Genomic DNA, 23,956 nt, shown 5'->3' with positions numbered 1-23,956 from the left:
TAAGACAATGCTTAGCATTTTTTAAACTGGTGATCAAACTAATGGCTTATGGTAAATTATTTTTAAATACTGGGTTTTAAGATTAAATAAATAAATTTTAAGTAACTGATAGTAAGTAATAATAAATAAGCGAAATGATAGGACAGAGTTGTATCCAACATCCAACACCAAAATCGCTAAATTGCTATGAGAAAATTGGGGGCAGCTCTTTTACTCTACGAATCGTTGTCTCAACGACCCTATTTTTATATTTGCAATATCAGTGTTGGGTCTTTTACACTACTAATCGTTGACTCAACGACCCTTTCTGAAAAAATAACAAATAACAGAGGGTCTTTTACTCTACGAAGCGTTGTGACAACGACCCGATTTACTAAGAAAACTAAAAGTTCAATCCAATGGTTCTTTGTCACAACGACCCATATACCGAATATAAGAATAGAACTACAAGTGGGTTCGTTGACACAACGACCCTTTTTCTATATTTTTTATCTAATTCATTAAATTGGGCCGTTTACACTACGGATCTTTGTATCAACGGCCCAAATATAAATTAAAAGTTGAAAAGTAGAAAAAGGTTCGTAGAATCAACAACCTAGTTTCAGAATAAGTTGAAATATATGTATTAAGGGGTCGTTGACTCAAAGACCCTATAATGCATCTAACCTCAAATAAGACATTCTAGGGCGTTTACTCAACTGATCGTTGTCTCAACGCCCCTCCGTCCCAAACAAGCACTTTCAAACGAAACAGGGTCAATCAGTCAACTCCTAGCCCGGTAGGCATGAAGGCGCTGCGTCTGTGCCGAGTTTAGTCCTAACATCTGATATAAGGGTAAATACTTTGTATAAGTATTATATCTAAATATTTTGTTTATTATACGTATATATTATTGAACTAGATTTAAAGTCTGGTAACAGTTGTATTTATAAAATATAAGAAATATTTTTAAGACATACATTTCTAGTTATGATTCCCATTTCTTGTTTATGTATTAAAATATATTTCACTCATGTACATAAACTGAAATAATGTAACTGTCATTCATATTTCTACTTCTGTCGGAAACAGGTTGAGGTTTCTAATTATTATTAAATGGTTAATCAAACAGTACCCAACGTTCAAATTAAAGTTAAAATGAAAACATTGCAAACAAATGAAAACACTAATACTAAATTTTGACAACTACAACTCCAAACATGCACTATGAGGAATTCGATTGACAGTGCCGAAGCCACTCATCTGAGAAGGACGAAAGATTTAATTTCTGTATGTCTGTATGACCGCACAATATATCGAAAACGAATTGACTTATATATGGTTACTGATTTATAGCGATCACTTTTAAATTGCTATTGCGGTTAACCGTACAGTGACGGGAAAATCGCAGAAGAAATAAATTTGTAAGCAAACTGTGTACAGTCATATGACATTTTTAGATGTGGCATGGTAACACAAGTACCCTATCCATCCGCAAGATATTTCTAAAAATGTCTTTTTTGTGTGCTTTAAATTTTATATGAATCTTTATTTATACATAGACAAGAAGGAGCTCCATTTTGGCGCATGTATACTCATTTTTTCGGCTGAGCGTAATATATTAGGTATATTGTAACATATACGTACTTGAATTCTGTGCGCTCCACTACCCGTATGTTATTTGTATTATATCTGATTGAGTTCATTTATAAGTCTAGGTGAGTTACTGTAGTCGACACTATATACATCATCTGATATCAAAACTTTCTTACCACTCAGTAGCTAATCCCATCGTGTAACTGTAGAATATTTAGCGTATCAACTATACCATGTAATCGATTTGTTAATTACATGTATAAGTTGTTAAAAGAGGTTTGTTTGCATTGGATAGTTTTAACAGTTTAAATTAATCTATGGTCAAATATCAATGGAATGAAACTTAAATATTCTAACTACAACTACAGAAACAACAGTGAGGTAGTCTCAGGTAAAGGCTCGGGTGAGGTGGTTCCTTCCTCAAAATGGTGTCGTTAGCAGACAATGCAATAGTTTTATTGCAACCGGTCTCGAGTTTACGTATATAAAATATACGTACATGTATATTTTGGAAATTTAACATCAGAGACACACCTTTCTATAAATAAGTTGCCTGGTAGCAAAATAGTTAAACAAATTATTTAAAAATACTAATATTAAAAGGAAGTAGTTTTGGTGAAAAGGTTGATTGGCTTGCCGCAACATCTCCCTTTGATATATATTTTTCATATAAAGCCATCCTATAATTGACAACAATGACTGTAATTCTAAAAATCTAATATACCAAATAAATTGCAAGTAATGCTCCATACAATACATTGGCCAAACATCTAACCATTTATGAATCCGTATGACAGGGCATAGGTTTGATATATTCCATAAAAATAAAGAAAAACCATTAGCAAGACATGCTCTAGAACATAAACAAGAGTGTTTTACATTAAAAGGAATACACCAACTACCACCATTCCCTGATGAAAATTACAACAGATTAAAACTAAAGCACGTAGAGCAAACTCATTAAATCATGTTGAAGACAAAAAAACCCATTTGGTCTAAATTTAATACAAATTTTTAAAGACATAAATTTAAATTATTGTTAAAGATTAAAAATTTGTCAAAAATTAAAAGTTTTATTCCATCCTTTCTAAAAATCAACTGTTCGAACAAGATTAAATAAGAAAAATTTTACGTCAGCTGGACTTTATCAAATGTTATGCACTGTGTTTAAATTTATCATTTCATGATTCTTGTTTACGTTTTATAGATTTGTATTAACTTAATTTAAAACTTCCTGAAGACGGTATTAAATCCCCTGAAATATAAAAGTGAAAAATGGTTCTTTTATTTTCTTCTATTTAACACAGTGACGATAAATATTATTGAACACTGCATAATTTTGTTATAGGTGAAAAGGAGATTATATATTTTACAGTATTTCTTTAAGTGCAATAGAGTTTTTTAAGTCTCCTAAAAGACAAAATTATAAGATGCAGCCTATTTTAGCTTTGTGAAATGCAGCCAGAATAAGAATGTTTTGTAAGTTTTATTGAACATTAAAACCAGCTCATTCACAATAGTGTGTTATCTTTTTAAACTATTACTAAGGATTTTTATCGTTCATTGAAATAAAAAGAAATATTTTCATATTCATTTACAACTTTATTTCACAATTGACCCTCCGCCACCCCCCCAAGTACAGACAGTACCTGAGACTACTAAGCTGTTATAGAATTTGTAACTACTGTAAGTTGGATCAATTCATAAATTCAAGAGAATGTCAGATCCTACAATGGCATTCAAGCCAATAAGAAGGAATGGCGGTATTTCTATTTATAAGAATTATTTTCTTCAACTAGTAATTTCAGGTCATGGCTTGCCATCTCGACCGTTGACAGGGAACTGTGTTGTTGCAATCCGTAAAATTTGATTTCTTCCACTGAGATCTTTAATGTCCAGGCTACTCATCTAGATCTTTGATAAGAAATTGTGGTCGACAAGGAATTTTGCAGTGGAAATCCATCAGAGTGGTTCCGCCTCGGAGAATTTTAGGTCCAGGCTTGACATCTAGACCGCCGACAAGGAATTTTGCTGTGGCAGTCCATCAGAGTTGTTCTGCCTCGGAGAATTTCAGGTCCAGGCTTGACATCTAGACCGCCGACAAGGAATTTTGCTGTGGCAGTCCTTCAGAGTTGTTCCGCCTCGGAGAATTTCAGGTCCAGGCTTGACATCTAGACCGCCGACAAGGAATTTTGCTGTGGCAGTCCTTCAGAGTTGTTCCGCCTCGGAGAATTTCAGGTCCAGGCTTGACATCTAGACCGCCGACAAGGAATTTTGCTGTGGCAGTCCATCAGAGTTGTTCCGCCTCGGAGAATTTCAGGTCCAGACTTGACATCTAGACTGTCGACAAGGAATTTTGCTGTGGCAGTCCATCAGAGTTGTTCCGCCTCGGAGAATTTCAAGTCCAGACTTGACATCTAGACTGTCGACAAGGAATTTTGCTGTAGCAGTCCATCAGGGTTGTTCTGCCTCGGAGAATTTCAGGTCCAGGCTTGACATCTAGACCGTCGGCAAGGAATTTTGCTGTGGCAGTCCATCAGAGTTGTTCCGCCTCGGAGAATTTCAAGTCCAGACTTGACATCTAGACTGTCGACAAGGAATTTTGCTGTAGCAGTCCATCAGGGTTGTTCCGCCTCGGAGAATTTCAGGTCCAGGCTTGACATCTAGACCGTCGGCAAGGAATTTTGCTGTGGCAGTCCATCAGAGTTGTTCCGCCTCGGAGAATTTCAAGTCCAGACTTGACATCTAGACTGTCGACAAGGAATTTTGCTGTAGCAGTCCATCAGGGTTGTTCCGCCTCGGAGAATTTCAAGTCCAGACTTGACATCTAGACTGTCGACAAGGAATTTTGCTGTAGCAGTCCATCAGGGTTGTTCCGCCTCGGAGAATTTCAGGTCCAGGCTTGACATCTAGACCGTCGGCAAGGAATTTTGCTGTGGCAGTCCATCAGAGTTGTTCCGTCTCGGAGAATTTCAAGTCCAGACTTGACATCTAGACTGTCGACAAGGAATTTTGCTGTAGCAGTCCATCAGGGTTGTTCCGCCTCGGAGAATTTCAGGTCCAGGCTTGACATCTAGACCGTCGGCAAGGAATTTTGCTGTGGCAGTCCATCAGAGTTGTTCCGCCCCGGAGAATTTCAGGTCCAGGCTTGACATCTAGACCGCCGACAAGGAATTTTGCTGTAGTAGTCCATCAGAGTTGTTCCGCCTCGGAGAATTTCAGGTCCAGACTTGACATCTAGACTGTCGACAAGGAATTTTGCTGTGGCAGTCCATCAGAGTTGTTCCGCCTCGGAGAATTTCAAGTCCAGACTTGACATCTAGACTGTCGACAAGGAATTTTGCTGTAGCAGTCCATCAGGGTTGTTCCGCCTCGGAGAATTTCAGGTCCAGGCTTGAGATCTAGACCGTCGACAAGGAATTTTGCTGTGACAATCCATCACAACTATTTTCTTCCACTAAAATTTTCATACTTTTGAGTTTAGGTTCTTGTAATGAAATCCAGACAGCTAGCAAAATATTCAACTATTAGTTTTCAGAAAACGTTTATTTAAACTTACGGTTTCAGGTACTTAGGAAGATATCCTGGTCACCGACAAGGATTCGGAGAATTTTATCCTTCAAAACTTCTGTTCCCACTGATGACTTGGTCCTTGGAAGGCATTGTGGCAGCCGGTACGGATTTAATCATAGTTTTGTTTCCTACTGAAGATTATGACTATTGAGAATGACATTCTTGTTTAAACAAGATTTAAAGTTGTAGGCATGAAATTTTACTTGATAATACATTGATCCACTGTTTTTATTTAAAATGATGATTATTGAAGTGCAGTTTTGAAAATTTTACAGTAGCTTGGTCTGACTTTAAATTTTGAATGAAATTATGTTTCACTTTCCATAACCATAGTTACTGATGTCAACAATAAAAAATTAAGAAGTTGACTATCCTGTTAATTTTAGCACCTTTATACCAATTGCTTGCTAAATAATCTTTAGTACTATCGCTAGCCAGTACACACTATGGTGTCACCCACAATCAACATTTTAAACGTTCAATAACTGTCCACTTTGAATCCGTGTCCACAGTAATCCGAACGCACGCTAGTCCGAACGACCTTCAGTCTGTATTTTTAGATTTTTATGTTACAATTTTAAATCCAGTGTGAGCCACCGAGCATTATATCATTAGTTGTAGAGTGTTTCTGATAGTTTATTAATATTTCCTCATATAAAGCAAACAATCGGATCAAAGGCACGCCTTTACAAGTTGCTAACCTTTACCTTCAATATACTAAATTATTTTGAGTACTCCCAATGTCACTCGCAATGTCAGTGTATCTCTGAATATCGCCATATTTCAATTCAACTGCCATTCAGAAAGTATTTTTGTAACGAAGTTATATAAAACTCGAAAACTTATGTACATTTAAAAGATTAATATAATTATCTTTGTAAATAATAAGGCAATGCTTTTATTTTGGGAAGTTCTTATCTCCCTATAAATTGTATTTGTATTTTTATCAAGCCGCATATAAACATTGTCCCGTAACTCTTTTTGCAAAAGTGTTCTACCAACAGCACAGTAAACTTTATTTCAAAATTTAAAAATTTTCAAACCAGATACAAATGTTTGAAAATTTGACCAAACATTTGATACAAAATAATAGAATACAAAATGGTGGTAAGGAAACTTTTAGGTGCATGTAATAATAAACAGTTGCAATTTACCTTATGCTGGAATCTCCGGGAGATATTTAGGATTTTCACGATCACAACCCCCAGAATCCATAACCACTACAGACCAAAAATGTATGTAATATATATATATATATATATATATATATATATATATATATATATATACATATATATATGTGTGTATATATATTTATTTGTTTATATATATATATATATATATATATATATATATATATATATATGGCTATTTTAACAACTACCAACCATAAATAAAAGAAACAAGGTTTTTGTTATTCCAGGTTTTTATCTACTATTATTAATTTGATCTATATTCTTGATATTTAGAATTGCTATTTATCGTTACAATTTCCATTTTTAATATTTATTTGCATTCCATTTTTATCACTCTTACTTGGTAATGTCTTATCATTACTGCTTATAAAGTATATCTGTATCCGGTAAAAGGGGTTTATATTAATATAATTTTAAATGAATACAAAACAAATTATTACATTTGTAAATTTATAGTGGCAAGAGAATAATGTACGCTACATCAATACGAGCGCAACATTCAGCGCCGTACGACTGGTGCGCAGTAACATCTCACCACAATGTCCGGCTGCACGCAGTTGACACAAAGACCCTAGTAGACTAAAAGAACCTCTGAACAGTTAAAAGTAGGTCGTTGTCTCAACGACCCTCTTACTATATTTTATCCATTGAGTTAAAAATGGGTTGTTGTCGCTACGACCCTTCTTCACATTGCTTATACATTTCTCCATTTTGGTCCGTTGACACAAAGAATGGTTGAGTAAAAGACCTGGTTCTTTCAATATAAGCATTTAATATAATTTAGGGTCGTTGAGACAACGACCCATCTTTTGAAATATTAAACTAAACTGGCAAAAAGTGGCGTTGTTGCTACGAACCCAGTTGAGTAATTGACCCTTTTCATTCATTTTACTGGGTCGTTGTCACAACGAACCTATGTAGAAAATCTTAAATATCAAAATGGGGTCGTTGTCTCAACGACCTGTAGACTAAATGACCCTGTCTTATTTGTTATTTTCTCAGAAAGGGTCGTTGAGTCAACGATTAGTAGTGTAAAAGACCCGTCACCAGAAAATTATGTTGGTTTCTTTATACTTCAAATGGTGGTTTCAGATCAGTCTGACTGCTATTGGAATTGATTTTCTTTTTTCTTTTTCCACAAGTTTAACCTTATAAGATCTTACAACTGAAGAAAATGGCATACACCAGTTCTCGAAGCATTGTGTTTCCATTGTTATGGCATATAACAATTGCAAATGTATATAATCATGTTAACCTTACAAACCATCCATCGTCAATAACAAACTTTACAAAAAGGAAATATGTTTATGAAATAAAGGGATACAACGGTCAGTAAGTTAGCCTAATACTTGCAGATTGATTACACTTTTTGCCCTAACTAGTACAGACGTGTAAGGTGACTGACGTTCAGTACGTTGTCACAATTCAAGATGGTGGCCCCGAGGAGTTTGTGGATCTCGGACATGATACGCGTTGAGGAAAATTTTCTTTTTGGAAATTGTTCTACGTCCAGATTTAACGACAAAAAGTGCCATGAGCTATTTCCTCACAGGGGAATGGAGGGAAGCGTTCAAGGTAGAAGACCAGGGTTTTTAGGCTTAAATGGTTCTGGCCTATGAAACGTCTCAACTTTTTCATCCAGAGTCATTTTTACAGTTGTTTCATAAAAATGGAGTGCGTTATCCAACCCAACCAATGAATGATAAAATATAGCTATAATCGACTATGAAAAATGGACAAGAGTGTTTACAGTCCACTGTTGAAGAGCTCTTTAAAACATTTTGATTATTCTCACCAGTAACTATAGAGTTTGTTGTGTCGTGTCCCACATAGTCGGCCAGTTCGAACGGTCCCATTGGGTGGCCAGCACCTAGCTTCATGGCGATATCAATATCTCTGGCAGAAGCATCCCCTACATCACAATTCAAACATTAACTTACAATGAATCAAATCAAAGTCACAATTCATAAAATCAATATTTACTTGTGCTATTTTAACTTACATAAGAATTTAATATCACATATATGATTCAGAAACTTGGTTTTAACCGTTGAAGCGTGGCATACAGATATTTTCGTACCATTGGAATTGTGGTAAATGCGGCAAACAGGTATATCTGTATTGTCTTATTTTACTTTATTGTGTACATTGTAACTCACAAAGGTGTAGGAAAGCATAAATGTATTGATTTGTGACTGTCAAGAAACTCAAAACTGACATTGTTAGCCGCTTCACTCCTGTTATATCCCATCAATGAGCTTTGTTGCTTCCTAATTCCTTGCTTACGTCTATGCTATGTTGAATGTTCAGATTTCTTGTCAAGTTTCTAAAATAATCCGTGTTTAGTGAGTTGTTATGCAATGGATTAAAGAAAAGAAAGAAATCATTGTGAAATCTGAATATATTTTTGTTGTATTTTAATTGGTTCTATTTTCAAACAATTACAACAATGAAATTATTACTTATGTGATTTTGAACAATCAAAGTAGAGATGGAGATATACTTCTACATTCCATGTGAGACAAATTTGAAAAACAGAATTAAACTGTTTGTAATAGAATTATTATGTGACTAAGTATTATTCAGGATAAATAAAAAATTTAAACCTTACTTTTTTGCTAGTAAAAAGATATGAAATAGATACAAAAAAACTTATTTTCTCAGATAAAAAGGATTTTTTGAGTCTTTCCAACCAAATGATATATTTACTACCAGTTATGTGGCTTCATGCGTAACTTCATAGTTGATATGTTACAAAGCATATTTAAACCTCATCAGTTGAGTTTTACGTTTTGAACTTCTAACCCTATTAGAAGCAGTTCTTTCACACTAAAGTGATCTTATGTTGAAGCTAGGAATTTTACCTCTTTCCATCATCCTGACGGCTTCACACATGAGGGGCACCAGCAGTCTGTTGACAACAAATCCTGGAGTGTCCTTGCACGTTATTGTCACCTTGCCTATCTGCTTCCCCCATTCCATCAGCTTCGTATAGGTCTCATCTGATGTTTCTGGGATCCTGATCACCTGAATCACACAGTCAATATACCTTATGACAGATGCAGATGCAAAAATCTTCTAAACATCATTGGCACAGATAAACTCGTTGGGTTCTACCTTTATCAGGGAAGAGAAGCAAAGAGTTTCAAACAATATATGCAACTCTTGATCTCTCTCTCATCTATACCTTGACGAGAGGAAATTATTAGTGAATGCATAATACAGTAATTCTTCCTGTGCATGCATGCTTTTTACAAGTAAACCATTTATAAATGTCTTGTTCCTGATGAGTCCTTTATTAATTATTTAAATGAAGACTAAAAAAAGCATTTAGGAATTTTTAATCATTAGAACTGCCCATCATTTTAACCCATTGGCTACCAATTAAAATATAAATATTTTTACCCTCAGTACGGATTTTTCGATGCAAATCATTGTGTGGGTGATTAGGGTCATTAAAAATATTTAGCAACCATATGACATGTTAAAATTGTATTATATTACCTTACAGTTTAAGTTACTCACATATTGGATCTATACAATAGATCTACCACCAAAAATAAAATTATATGGACCATTTTCTTCCCTTGCCCACTCCCAAGTTGCCTGGTCACATCATTTTCTTGAATTTCTTCATCACCACTTTCTCTAATACTTTCACTCAAAATATCATCAAAGTTACTATCTCTCACTTCATTATCACTTTCATTGAGTATTTTCTCCATAATGTTACTAAACTTAGAAGACAGAATGCATCATGCAGCAACGCTATCTAAAACGGCTTCTAATTCAAACAAACGGTTGAAACGGTAAACAACTATCGATTTCAAGAAAGTCGACCGGCTACAAAATTGAACATGTAATGTTTCTAACAGACAGACCATCGATATAATAGTATAATAAGAGTTTTATTAATGGTAATAGAACACATTCAAATATCAAATATTCGTAAACTATCACATAAATAGTTTTCATATTCAGTGCTCACAACATAACAGCTTTGTTGGTTCTGCACTTACATTCAAGAATCAAGAAATATTTATTGTCTTTAAGCACTTATGAAAATGTAATGGACAACATCAGAATTACCCTACTGAAGATACTCTGGTCAGATGCTTACCTCCAATAGTTTCATGACCGGAACAGGGTTGAAGAAATGCAGTCCAGCAAACCTGTCTTTCCGTTTAGTCACAGAAGCTATTTCCCCAATAGACAAAGATGACGTGTTTGAAGCAAATATTGTACTTTCTGGAGCAATCTAAAACAATATGATGTATTGTAAGTGAAAAAAGTTAACACTTTATGGTAGCAAGTCATAGTACACATCATCTATCTCATATTTTCACATCAATGGGAAGTACTTGATTAACTCTTGAATGCTATCTCAAGACTGATTATCAAATCAAATTACAATGGAGATCTTTATTGCACAAAACACTTGAAATAATGGTACTTTAGTGTTAAATGGAGGCCACTATTATACAGTGCCCTGAAGTGGATAAGAAGTTAACATTTACAGGTGCTCACATGATCTGAGCTTGAATTTGGGTACTATCTTGAGGGATGTTTTTTCAGACCAGAAGTGCAGGAGGTGCAAAACCGACCCCCGCACTGGTGACCAGGGGCATTTCTGATCATTACTTTCCCGACCTCAGATCATATGACAGATCCTCCAACATTGTCAGATATCGGAAAAGTACTGTTCGTAAATGCCCCTGGCTGTCAGTACGTCCTTCAGTGGCGCCACCCTGCACTTCTGGCAAAAGTAACATCCTTTGAGATAGTACCCAAATCCAAGCTCAGATCACGTAAGTACTCATAAAGGATAAATTTAACTTTAGTCCTATTTATAATATGTACATATATATTTACCTAATTCTATCCCGTAATAACAAGTAGTAGATAGGGACATAATCATGGCCTCCATATTTACCAAAGTACTGAAATAATACTAATATTGGACAAACATGCATTGTCAATTACACCACTCTTAGGCATGCTACGATGAGTGTTAATTAAATGCCAGATTAAGTGGTACTACAATCTTGTTATGAAACGTGACTGCTTAGCTATATTGTTACCTGTTAGATAGCAGTACTGAACAGATGAACTCTTCTTAACCTTATCCATCATATACAGTATTATTATTTGAGTGACATATCTATATTGCTATGTTCCTACTTAATTGGTAGCCTAATTGTTGTATACTTGTAAGCTTTTCAGAAAAAATTGTTGTTTAATAACAACTTGACAGATTTTCATCATTTTTTTTGCCAATATAATTAACCCTTCCCACGCGGCAAACGGTATATCCTTCAAAGTCTATTTTGTGTTATTTAATAAATTGTAGTTGCCGTGGAATCCGCTAGGTTCAAGGGAGTGTTGAATACTTGTTCCGAAAAGCAGATGTTACAGTTTGAACCTCATTGGCGCGTCGCAGTGGTGGGAGGGTGTGGCTTTGTCCCACGTGGCGTGATTTAGCCTCAGTCTGCGACGACCATTACGCGGTAAACAGATATATCCCGGCACGGCATATTTTAGTGTTTAACGCTGTTTTGCCATATTTCCTTATTTACTGTTCGTGTTCCTGTTGTATTTAGCATTATATTATCTTTTTATTTTGCTGTTATTACTTTATTTGTTGAAAATATTTTTAGAAATTCAATTAAAAAGGTTGTTTTTTCAATTTTTCGTAAAATTTGAAAATTTGTTAAAAAATATGTGTCTGATTATTTTGTGATACTGTATTATTTTTTATTCCTAATAGCCACTACTAACTAAAAAAAAAATTAGAGTTGGTAAAATGTACAAAAAATTTAAAGTTAATTACGCGTTATGAGTCAAAATTGAAAGATAAATTCCGCGTGAGAAGGGTTAAGAATATACAACAAATTTTGTCTGATAAAAATAAAATACAATAATTTTAACCCTGGAGTTGGCAGTCGTTCAAAATTAAACGTCATGACATCATCAAATGATTAATTTGTTATAACATTTAAAATCAAGTTATAAGAGTAGAGATAATTTAGAATAAGTGCTTATAAATAGAACACATATAGCCTAATTAATATAGTCAAATATAGCCATTACAGGATTTTTAGCTGCCAGCTCCAGGATATGTGTTAGTACAAAATTTGTTGTAACTTTTTTTATAAGCTTTTGAGTTTCATTCAAAGTTGTCCATATAATGTATTATATATTTAGATTCTTTTACAATATTATATTTTTCCAAAGTAAACTAATGTCAACAATAGCTCATTGCTATGGAAACATCCAAATATCAATTTTGACAAATTACAATAATAAATTAAATATGAATTACACTGTTTTATGATTGTTTTTACATCAAAACACAGTTATGGAACATAGTACACAGTGCTACTAGCCAAATGCATCATTCGCATTTGACGAATTCATAAAAAAGGCATTTGACACAGTAGATCACAAAATTCTTTTGGAAAAGTTATATGAGGGGGGTTATATGTATCATGTTTTTCAATGTTTAGTGTTTAACTGTTTATAGTTGTTGAATGAGTTTTCAGTTCTTCCGCTACCTCTTGGAACAAGACAATTTTTGTACTTCAGAAGTAGACAGATACTTGGACAGTGATATTGAGATATCAAAGATGCTCAAAGACTGACACAAAAAAGAATTATAAAAAGTAAATGAATGATCATTGTATGTAATGTAAGTAGTTTATTTTAATTATCATTTTAATAATAACAATTGAATGTAACAAACACTTTTATCTCATCTCCCAGACAACTAATTCAGGAGCTTGTAATAAAATCATCAAAAAGTGAAAAATGAAAGTGAATTTTAATTGTTTTGTAATTATGCCTTATAATTAGTTAATCCAATAAAAACTGGGTTTCCATGTAAAAAAACATTGTGCTGTTTTGAATAAAAAATTATTGAAGCAAACAGATAAACATATAAGTAATAAAATATTGACAGTTGCTTTTGATTTTTTGTTTTTTCCACTAATTTTTTTTTAATATATACTAAAAAAATAAAACAAAAATTATTTGGAGAAAGCAATAAACACTATTGTAGAGCAACCAAATAAGACTAAAATGTACTGAAAAATGTAATAATTTATCTGTAACCAAACTCATTCTATTAATATTTTAGTACACACATGCATTTTTGCCAAAATTAATTCAAACATTCAGTCCTAGAGAGGCTACGTTAATTGCTTCCTCAATGGGTTAATCAATAAATTGCAACATATCACATACAGCTGTATGTTTACACTGATATAACTGTGTACTGTATTAAATATTGTCTAAATACAGATTGTCGAGCCAATCAATGCCGGCAATTTATGACATTTTTACATCGCCTCTGATATGCTGATGCAGCAGCACTCAAATGGTTAAATTTAATCTTTGGTTGGCAAAGTTGTCTAAAATTACTGCTTTTTCTTTTATTGCTGTTCACTTATAACTTACAGAGTAATTTGGTGAAATTTCATGTCTATATGTCCGATAGTACTCAAGCTTTTGCAATTTGCTTGTGAAAGCAGCCAAATCACGAACAAAATTGAAATTTCTATGTGGTAAAAGTGTTATTAAAAACTATGTGACAATGGATTAAAAGAGTACAAACATGATTGTAGATCAGTTAGATACATTAAAGTAAAATAGTCTATATTTACAATAAATTATTAAGATTCCAAATTTAACTCTAATAAGTATAAATATATTTTATGTTTTCAAAATATTCATCAAGAGAATAAAACATAGGTTTTTTGGAGTATTATAAGACTTATTTTTTGAAGGCTTCAAATTTATATGAAAACTTAAAAGTTCTAATGCAGCTTGTTATACTGCCTAATAACATAATATTGGGATTTCACTTAAAATTGCTCTGTCCCGTAAATTGGAAACTATAAAAAGTTAATACGTCTTGTATTTAGCTGTAAAAGTAATTTTGCTGTATGAAAATTGTAGGATTCTTTTACCACAAAGATAAATGTAAATATAAATGGATGGAACCTACATTTGTGGTGTAAGTGTTTTTTAAACTATACAAATATTTGTTGAAAACGCAAACTGATTAACCTAAAACAATACAAACTATTTTAAAATGTTTACCAACCGGATCAATTTTCGAGAAGAGCTCGTGTTTGACTGCCATTTTTTCAACAATAGCTTCTAATACAAGATCACTCTGTTTGACAGAAGCGGGCAAGTCCTTGGTGTATGTAATCCTACTTGTTATATCCTTGATAAAGTTTTCTGCTTCTGCTGGTTTTTCCTAAAAACAAGTAAACATTAGTAATAAACAAATTACAAAAAAAATTACTAAATTACTTGATCACAAATTTGTGATCATCCTATTTGTCTTTAGTCACATATTGTATGAATTTCTTAACATATTAGGCATATATTAGTATGAATTGAATTTAAACAATATAACATATATAATATTATTTTATGAAACTTAAAACAATAGATATATTTTTCTACTAACAAAACATATTATCACCATAACTGTGTGATATGTTTAAAAAAACCACCTACTCCACAAGTACACTTCCATCTTCATGAGTAAACATTGGTTACACTGTTTGGCAAGAGTGGGCAATCTTCCTACTACATTACTTACCTCCACAAAACTGGACATTAAAAAAATTAGGTAAGTGTTTGATAAGTTATAATATAACATTATAAAAACAAGTATAAGTATATTGATGGTCTGATACATCAAAATATCCTTCCTACCAATATAAAATATGTCTATTTGAAAATTACAGTACGTATTGTTTTAACATAACATTTATTCAAGGTAAAATTATAACAAAATTGGTGTGCATAATCACATAAAGGTTTTAAGGTTAGAAATATTTCAATAACTGCTATATAGTCATCAATTCAACTTATTTCAGAGACCTATAAAAAAAATCAAATTCAAATAAAATGTGGCACTTTAGTAAAACATATAACATGTTTTAAGAAACTATAAAATAACTTACTTTGTAGATCTTTTTAGCAACCCTCTTGAGGCTGTTTTCGATACCACTCGTGGCCTTCTGCAAGGCAGCATCATTTACCTCTACTAGGGTTACTTTGTTGCCGGCCTGTGCTGCCACCTAGGACAAAGTTAAATTGTATTAAAGAGGGTTTTCTCTGTATAAGTTCACTGATCTTAAAGATCAATATAATAGGTTTTAATAAAACTAAGGCTTAAATTGTTTGTTTTTTATGATCGAAGTCGTGAAGGAAACAGGATATTTTTTAGGACATTTGCCACAGTTTAGTGATAAAAAAATAATGTTTTCAGGTTAAAATAAACAAATCATACCAGAATGTTCAGGAATCACAACCATGTTGTGTGTCAATCCTATGTACACTAACTCTAAAACATGCATTTAATAGAAACAAAAACACAATACTAATTTTTTAAACTGAACTGCAGAATACAGGTCACAATAGGTCTGCACTCACTGACCAACCACATAGAACTGACCGGAGGCCAATAGTAAATGGCCGCAAACATGATGGTAGCAAAAAAACTTATACTGTAATTATGTTAGGTTAGTTATTCATCTGGGTAAAAGATCAGATTGCCGATCTCGAACCGTAGTGTTACTGATTTTTTTTGTAACACTGAATGACGGCAAATGTCCTAAGACTTAAATACACATAAAACTAGTATTTTATAACATAAATATATTTTTACATGTTTAGTACTTTTCAGTGAGGATCCCATAATTTCATGGAACGCTGAAACTCCCAAAGAATGAGGATCACGTAATTGATATTTTAACATTAGTGTACTACGTAAACACTAACTTAACAGACTACACTCACTCTGTAATGTCTATTATTGTGTTGTTAGTAACACAACTCTCCACTAGAATACACATGCTGTATTATATGAGCTTGTTTAAAAAGTAACATATGACAGCTTGCATGGTTTGTTTATTTTCGTCTGTTCTTACTAAAAAGTTTCAAACTTCAATAAAACTGTACTTTATGCCATTATGTATACTGTCTTGTGTGTAAATAGACATTTAAAAAATATTTTAAGAAGAGATAGTTATTTTACTTGTATAAAAATATTTGCTGACATTTAAAAAAATGTGGTATTTAATTGTTTTGTATGCTTATAATAATTTGAAAAAAAGAAATATTAATTTGTACGTTGTAATAAATAAGAAAACACAGATGTCAGCAATTTGTCTTTTTTACACCTTAACTAGTTTTTGAGTTATGACTTCAAAAAATACTCAAAGCGCCTAGAAATCTATGGGTGACCACATATTTCAGGGATGATGTATTTTTAGCATAAATATAAATTGCTAAAAACTGTTGTATTGATGATATATGTATTTGTAAATAAACATCTGAGGTGAGAATGTAATTAGGTTGAAATACACTACTGATGTTCTAAATGATATAATCTTAAAGTCTAACATAAAACCAAATACCTGTGCAATACCAGATCCCATAAGCCCTCCTCCAATAACTGTAACATTGTTTATGGCTGCAGAAAAGGCAGCAGATTTAGAAAATCTTCGCACACAAGTGGAAAATTGGAGAGCCATGGCACAAACTCTGGTTAGATGTGTTTAAAATCCCAGTGGAAGAAATTCTGAAACAAAAATTAAACATGTAATCATGAGATAACAAGATAGAGTTCAATGTTCAAAGTTAAAAGTGAGTAATTAGAGTACTTCCACTTCCTCATATTTGAGTTTTTCATTATGATTGTTTGTCAAAATTGTACAGTAGCTGCACTTAATATTACTATTAATTTGATTAAAATGATTAATAAATCCGTGACTTATTCCATGATAAGAATATTCTCAGTTAACACTGACTGATAATAACATTTCAAATACTAAGGTTCAATGTTTGTTTAGAATAAAAACGTTCAGTTCACTATCTTGAGCTATTATCAAAGTTCAAACATCAATTTGTTCTGCTACATATTGAACTAATGACTAGACTTATTTTAAATGTATTCCACTGGTGGTTACCCTCACAAGCAAAAAAGGCGATGTTAATATCATCCATTTATTAAAAATGTTATGCAGAAATATATTAATATTAAAAATGTACAATTAGCAAAAAAACCTGTACTAAACAAATCTGTTTCATGTTAAATTTGTTTTGTTGATTTGTCCAGTAAAAATAAACAGCTATGTTGAGTACTTCCACGACTTCCCTTTTAGAGGGAATCTAGAGTTCTCATTTTTAAAAGTTATCTATTTTTCAAAAAACATTGTTACCAAATATATGAAAAAGACAAATATTTTGTTAATCTATATAAAATACTACAGAACTTTATTTTACCATTTACAATTAATGTAAACCTTTCACAAATATAAAATGTAAAACAAAACAAAACATTTTCAAAAACTAACAATTATTGTTTAGAAAAAAAAAAAAATAGGAATCTGGATATGTTATTATTATTGTTGTTCTTCGAGAATCCTGTAACCAATGATTTAACTTTTAATTTGCATTTCAGCTACAATATCTATTGATTAAATTTTCAGCTTAACTAACAGGTTTACATAAAGCTTATAAATAATCAGTTTCATAGTGTGCTGCTATCTGCATAAAAAATGTAGGAGTATTCCAGACCACGTGCATGGCCCATAACAAGCTTCACTGAAGTTGCTTTCAAAATTTCAAGTCTAATTCTAGAAACATTCCGAAGACAAACAGGAATTTTCCAGCCCCTGAGTGATAGGTTTCAGCGATATTCATACAAAAACCAAGCAGGAACATGCACAATCAGTGAACTCAAATCTTGTCCATGTAGAAATTAAGTTTCTTACAACATTTAACATCTTCAGATGAAATCATTCTTGAAATATTCTGTGAATAGTTGGGCTATGCTCATGTTCAGCTAAATTCCTTACAGCGATATAAATACTAGTACACCACCATTAAACACAATGTTGTCTAGGTAAAAATGAAGTTGCATGCAAAATTCCAATTACATAGCTAAAACTGCGATCTTAAGTAGTCGACCACTGTGCAATTGGAGTCTGTCAAAGTCAACTTGTTAAAGCCATGTATTTTTGCTCAAAGTAAATGAAAATAAAAATGAACAACAGTGTCCATGATGTTTAACTGTAAAAGGGATTTGCAGAGGTTCACGGAAATGGCTATATATTTTAAGAACTAATTCCATATCCTCTAACAAAGAGACTTTCAGAATAAATTCCTTTTATCTGCAAAACATATAAGCTCATATTTGTATTAATAAAAAAATTTATTTTACAGTTAAAATATTAGAAAAATTTCAAACCACCCCAAACCGTAACAAAAAGAATATAACATATAAAAATACATATACATGGAGATATACTGAAAATAGTTGTTGATCATCCCTTATCTTGATTACCTAAATGTATCTTTGAATGTTAGATTCTCACGAAAATACACCTGCTTCAGACTTATCTTAATCCTTCACAAATAATAAAAAATGGCTTTCAAATATTTTGAAAAAATTGCAGTCTTTTATTGAGTTTGATGAGTTCTGGGTGATATGTCTGCAGAACTGGATTTGTGGTATAATCTGTGAAAAAAGAAAGGCTTAGGAGGCAAATAAAATGATATTGACAAGCTACAATTTATGAGAAGGCTACAAATTTACCCTGCAACAATGCTACTCTTTATTTTTAAAGTTATTCCCATCCAACATAATAAAGTTGAACAATCTGTCAATACATACCCCTTTAAGGGATAAAGATCTGGCTCAGAAAAACAATAGGAAAGGGCAGACTGACAGAATTGGTTTGATGACCGTGCATTGGAAATTCAAGGAAAATCAGGAATGGATTGAAACAAAAGTTTTGAACAAGTTTCTTCTACCCAAAGAAAGTAAGTTATGATATTACTATAAGAAAACAAACACATGTAATAATAATAAAAATGTCAAATTAGTCCAAGCAAAGCATTGCCATTAACCCCGGAAATGTTGGGCAACCCGTTTGGTGCTGATTAGTTAACTGCCAAAGTGTCCTAATCATTCCAAGGCAAGAGCTTTAAATTATACTTCAATAAAATTGTAACTCTATGAATGGGTTTTAATGTTTATTAGCATTTGATTTTCTTAATTTCTGTTTTACGTTACAAATCTGTGTGATTTTCCTAGACAGCCTATAATTTTTTATTAACTTGTGTGCAGTGTAGATTATTGTTTGCTAACAAATAGTTTTGTTCTCCGTTTAAAAATTTGTTTATTCAAATCGTGTAAATTTTATCATACACTGTTGATTATAATACTTCAGAATGGGTGATCTGTGTAGATCAAGTGATATTCATGACTTTATAATGCAATCTGATGCCACTGACTGTTGAGTCTACTTCTAAGTTCTTGGTTTTTTTTTTTTTTTAATTTTGAAGAAAAACACTAACTTCCTCAGTGTTCTACATCAGCTAACTTAATAAAAAGGAAAGAAAAACATTAATTTACATGAAAGTTAATTTTATTGTTTTGATTAGTAACTAAAAATAGATACACACATAATTTGCCACTCTGCATTTATTTTTTATAAACGTAAAAATTGATTTTTTTCTGAACCCAATTTAATTCTATATGTTTTAGTGTTCACAACTGAACTTCTTACAGTGTGGCTATATTGAATATTTAAAATATCTTACAAAAAATGTTAATATGATGTAGATACTTTTATGTAGCCAAATAATAGCTACGCTAACTTACAGTATAGCCTAAATATGCTACGAAAAATAGATATAACCCAATTTTTTGTGCTAGACAATTAAAAAGGAACATGGAGGGTGAGGAAACATGAAATAAGAAAGCAATGGCTAGGTTAGCCCAGTTGGCCCTTATGTACGCTGTTTAGCAAGCCCACAAATAGGCTAGTCAACTAGTGCTAGTTTAAAGATTAGTGAAAAATCATTAAATAATTTAGAAAATAATTCAATATTAAGTCTAACAGGTATGAAAAATTATTTAAGTAACCATAATTTATTATTAAATGCAAGTAAAACCAATTTTATCATGTTCTCAACAGGGAAAAGTAAACAACCCATTAATCCAGTTATAAATATCAATAATAAAGTTTTGAATAAAGTAACTTCCACAAAATTTTTAGGTCTAATTGTAGACGAAAACTTGACATGGAATCTTCACATTGACCATGTAGTAAGTAAAGTTAGTTCAGGAATATATGCTATTTACCAAATGTCCAAATTTTGTTCAATTAATACATTAAAGGCACTCTATTATGCACTGGTCGAATCATCTGTCGCTTTTGGTATTGCTATTTATGGTGGTACATCAAAGCAGAACTTAGATAGAATTCTTCTTCTTCAGAAAAGAGCTATACGAACCATGTTGAATCTAAATTTTGATGTTTCAGTTCGCGAACATTTTTCTAACTTCGGGCATTATGGACTGTCTACAGCCTTTATGTGTTTCATACCACACTACATGTAAAACAATTATGTAATAATAGTTTTAATTCCTAGACTAGGTGACAGACATACATATTTTACCAGACATAGAAACGAAATTGCCATTGACTCCCATAGGCTTGAAGTTTTTAACAAAAAAACATCAAGCGCAGGTGCAAAATTTTTATCAAGGCTTCCTGTGGAATTGAGAACCATTGACAACTTTAAAGAATTTAAAAAAGAGCTAAAATTGTATTTAACAGAGAAACCATTGTATGGGTTAGCTGAACTATAATTAACTTAGTTCTTTTATCATATATTTTATCAATACTGTATATATATATGTTTTTTAGTTTTTTCTAATGACGCCATTCAATGTATACCACTGTATACTTTATGAATAAAGTTATTTCCAATTCAATTCAATTCAACTCTCAGGTAGGTCAGACAATCAAATAGTAGGTTATGCACGTTTTCATTACTGTATTTTTTGTGTTGGCAGCCTATTCATATTGTTCAACCGTAATATCCATCCTTGTTAATCCCTCAACCTAAAACCAAAACTCCAAGTTCCTTGTTTTTTGATTGGGAAAATTTTTTTTAAATTCGGACAATTTTTCATTCTTTTCTCAGAAAGAAGAAAATTTGGAGTAGAGTATGATAAGCGGACCCGGTTTTTTTTATATAGATTAGTACAATCATCAATACTTAATATTCATTTATCAAATACACGTTTATAAATCATATCAACTTATCTACAGCCATAATCATATTTTACATTTAAATAACTAATACAACGCACACAGTGATAATCTTATAAATAATAAATGAGCTCTAACGATAAAACAAACTATTAAAACTGGAAATAAGAAAAACTCATAAATAATAATGAAATGATAACATAAAAACATTTATAACAGGAAATACGAAATATGTGTAACTATTTACATGTTTTCTCCTGTATTGCAATTATTTAAAGTTTTTGAGAAGTTGTTGAATCATCTTTTCTAGAAAACCGTACTTCTCTTCTGCAAAAATACTTACACAGATGATCTGCAAGCAGGTCCGCAAATATGCCACTTTTAAACTTCATGTTTATAGTTGATACAATCTAGTTATTGTTCAAAATCAGTATTGGTTTGTTATATCGAAAGTTATAATTGAGTAATATCATTATCAAAATGTATATAAAAAACCAGGTCCGCTTATCGTACCCTACCAAAATTTGTGGTAATAATGTTATAACTCAACGACCATGCCTTCCTCCTCCCTAGTTTTGATTCTTACTGCACCCCAATTTCAATGATAATTTAATTATGAACAACTGAAAGAGAATAAAAGAATAGAAAAACTAACACTATGCCTAAAGTTCATAAGAATCTGATCAAGAACTAAATAACCTGTGAGACATGAACATAGCCTAATATACCATGGACATAAGATACTAAAAAATGGAATTTATAATAATCATACACTACCCTTCAATACAACTAACCTCTAACAAAACCACACAACATAAACAAGGCTCTACTTTACTGGGTTCACTGAAGTCAATTGACTCAATCCAAGCTGTGTGAAACTGGCCATAGATTCCATCCATAAAAAGAACTAATCCGCTGACTTGAATCCTAACCTGGTTCATGAACTACTCCTGACCTAGTTCCTGAACTACAACTAACCTAGTTCCTGAACCAGTTTAATCACTTCAGGATTAAATTATATTATTAAAATTAAATTTTATAATTTAAAAAAAGAACAAATACAAAAATATCTATAGATTATACTTAATACATTACTTTGAATACATAGTCTACTGTATTATATTACTACCCTCATTTTAGACCTCTCCTATTTTTGGACAAATACCAATCTATAGATGGCCATATCTCAAAAACGTACGACCAATTTTGATAAAACTTTCTATACACATTCACTACACGGTCTACTATACTAAAATACAAGCCTCATTCTTAGGCCGCGCCTATTTCCGGAGCCACAATAACTTTACAGGCCAAGTGCTGACAAAAACCAATCTATGGACAGCCATATCTCAAAAACGTACGAGCCAATTTTGATAAAACGTTCTGTACACATTCACTACATGGTCTACTATACTAAAATACAAGCCTCATTCTTAGGCCACGCCTATTTCCGGAGCTATATCGATTTTACAGGCCAAGAACTGGGGCCTAAAACTGACCCTTGAGGTACGCCACATTGTATAAACCCGAAGTCACTAAAAGAATTATTAATTTTGACACATTGTTTTCTCTTTGTTAAATAGCTAACAAACCAATAATAAATATTCCTCCGAATACCACATCCGTATAACTTTTGTAAAAGAATTGTGTGATCTACAGTATCAAACGCTTTTTTAATATCTAAAAATAAACCACTAACTTTCTGCCCTGAATTTATTCCTGTATACACATTATCTATGAAGCTTTTTAATGCTGCTTCAGTATTTAAACCTTTCCTAAAACCAAATTGATTGTTGCTGAAAAAATTAGTTTTTTCTAGAAATTTAATTAGCTTTTTCTTCATTAACTTTTCAAATACTTTAGCAAAGGTAGAAAGTAAAGAGATTGGTCTGTAGTTATTACAGTCGGTAATTAGGCCACTCTTATGTAAAGGAATCACTACAGCTGTTTACAGAAGTACTCATAAACTGTGTTTAATTAAATAAACGGTGTTTATTAGGGAATATACTCACTATTTTCAGCGTTAAAAATACTGATTTAAAGTCTTCTAGTATTTAAAACGTTACAAATATCAAATACTGATTTAGAGTTCTAGTATTTAAAACGTGAACAGTAAGGAAATAATGCTGGTTTCAAGTATCCAGTGTTTGTACTCAGTATCGCCGAGTAACTTGATTTGTTATGTACATCAAATGATAAATTCAAGAATATTATCATAGCCGGAGATTTTAACATAAATGTTTGGAACAAAGACAGTACATATAGGAATTGTTTTAGTATTTTAAATTCTTATAACTTAGTTTATAAAGTAAATTTTCCTACTAGAGTTACCTCCGAGTCAGAAACCAGCATAGATAACTTCCTCACTAATATTACAACTGAGAAATTAAAAACATCTGGCCTTATAACATGTATATCAGACCATGATGGGCAATTATTTGAAATTCTTGGTGTACAAAATACTCTTTATTATGTGAATTTAAGGTATTGTAGAAAGTTTTCAAAAACTAACACAGATTT

General features: G+C 32.2%; 1 protein-coding gene across 2 annotated transcripts in view; it reads right to left on the bottom strand.

The window, feature by feature from the left end:
* Nucleotides 1-23,956, bottom strand: part of LOC124363142 (hydroxyacyl-coenzyme A dehydrogenase, mitochondrial-like) — a 32,537-nt gene that overhangs the window by 4,404 nt on the left and 4,177 nt on the right. Inside the window, exons 1-7 of one of the 2 annotated variants that reach the window (XM_046818283.1) lie at nt 22,231-22,301; nt 16,784-16,947; nt 15,326-15,442; nt 14,449-14,607; nt 10,465-10,602; nt 9,209-9,371; nt 8,140-8,256 (exon numbers count right to left, since the gene is read on the bottom strand). In XM_046818283.1, coding sequence (XP_046674239.1) covers nt 8,140-8,256; nt 9,209-9,371; nt 10,465-10,602; nt 14,449-14,607; nt 15,326-15,442; nt 16,784-16,900 — 811 coding nt within the window. In that variant the 5' untranslated portion in view covers nt 16,901-16,947; nt 22,231-22,301. Of the gene's footprint in view, nt 1-8,139; nt 8,257-9,208; nt 9,372-10,464; nt 10,603-14,448; nt 14,608-15,325; nt 15,443-16,783; nt 16,948-22,230; nt 22,302-23,956 lie in introns of those variants that run through there. The other variant, XM_046818282.1, reaches the window with a different exon arrangement.

Source organism: Homalodisca vitripennis, chromosome 5 (genome assembly GCF_021130785.1).
Source record: "Homalodisca vitripennis isolate AUS2020 chromosome 5, UT_GWSS_2.1, whole genome shotgun sequence".
NCBI lineage: Eukaryota > Metazoa > Arthropoda > Insecta > Hemiptera > Cicadellidae > Homalodisca > Homalodisca vitripennis.
Note: the sequence above shows the minus strand (reverse complement) of the source record. Positions and strands in the feature narration are given on the sequence as shown.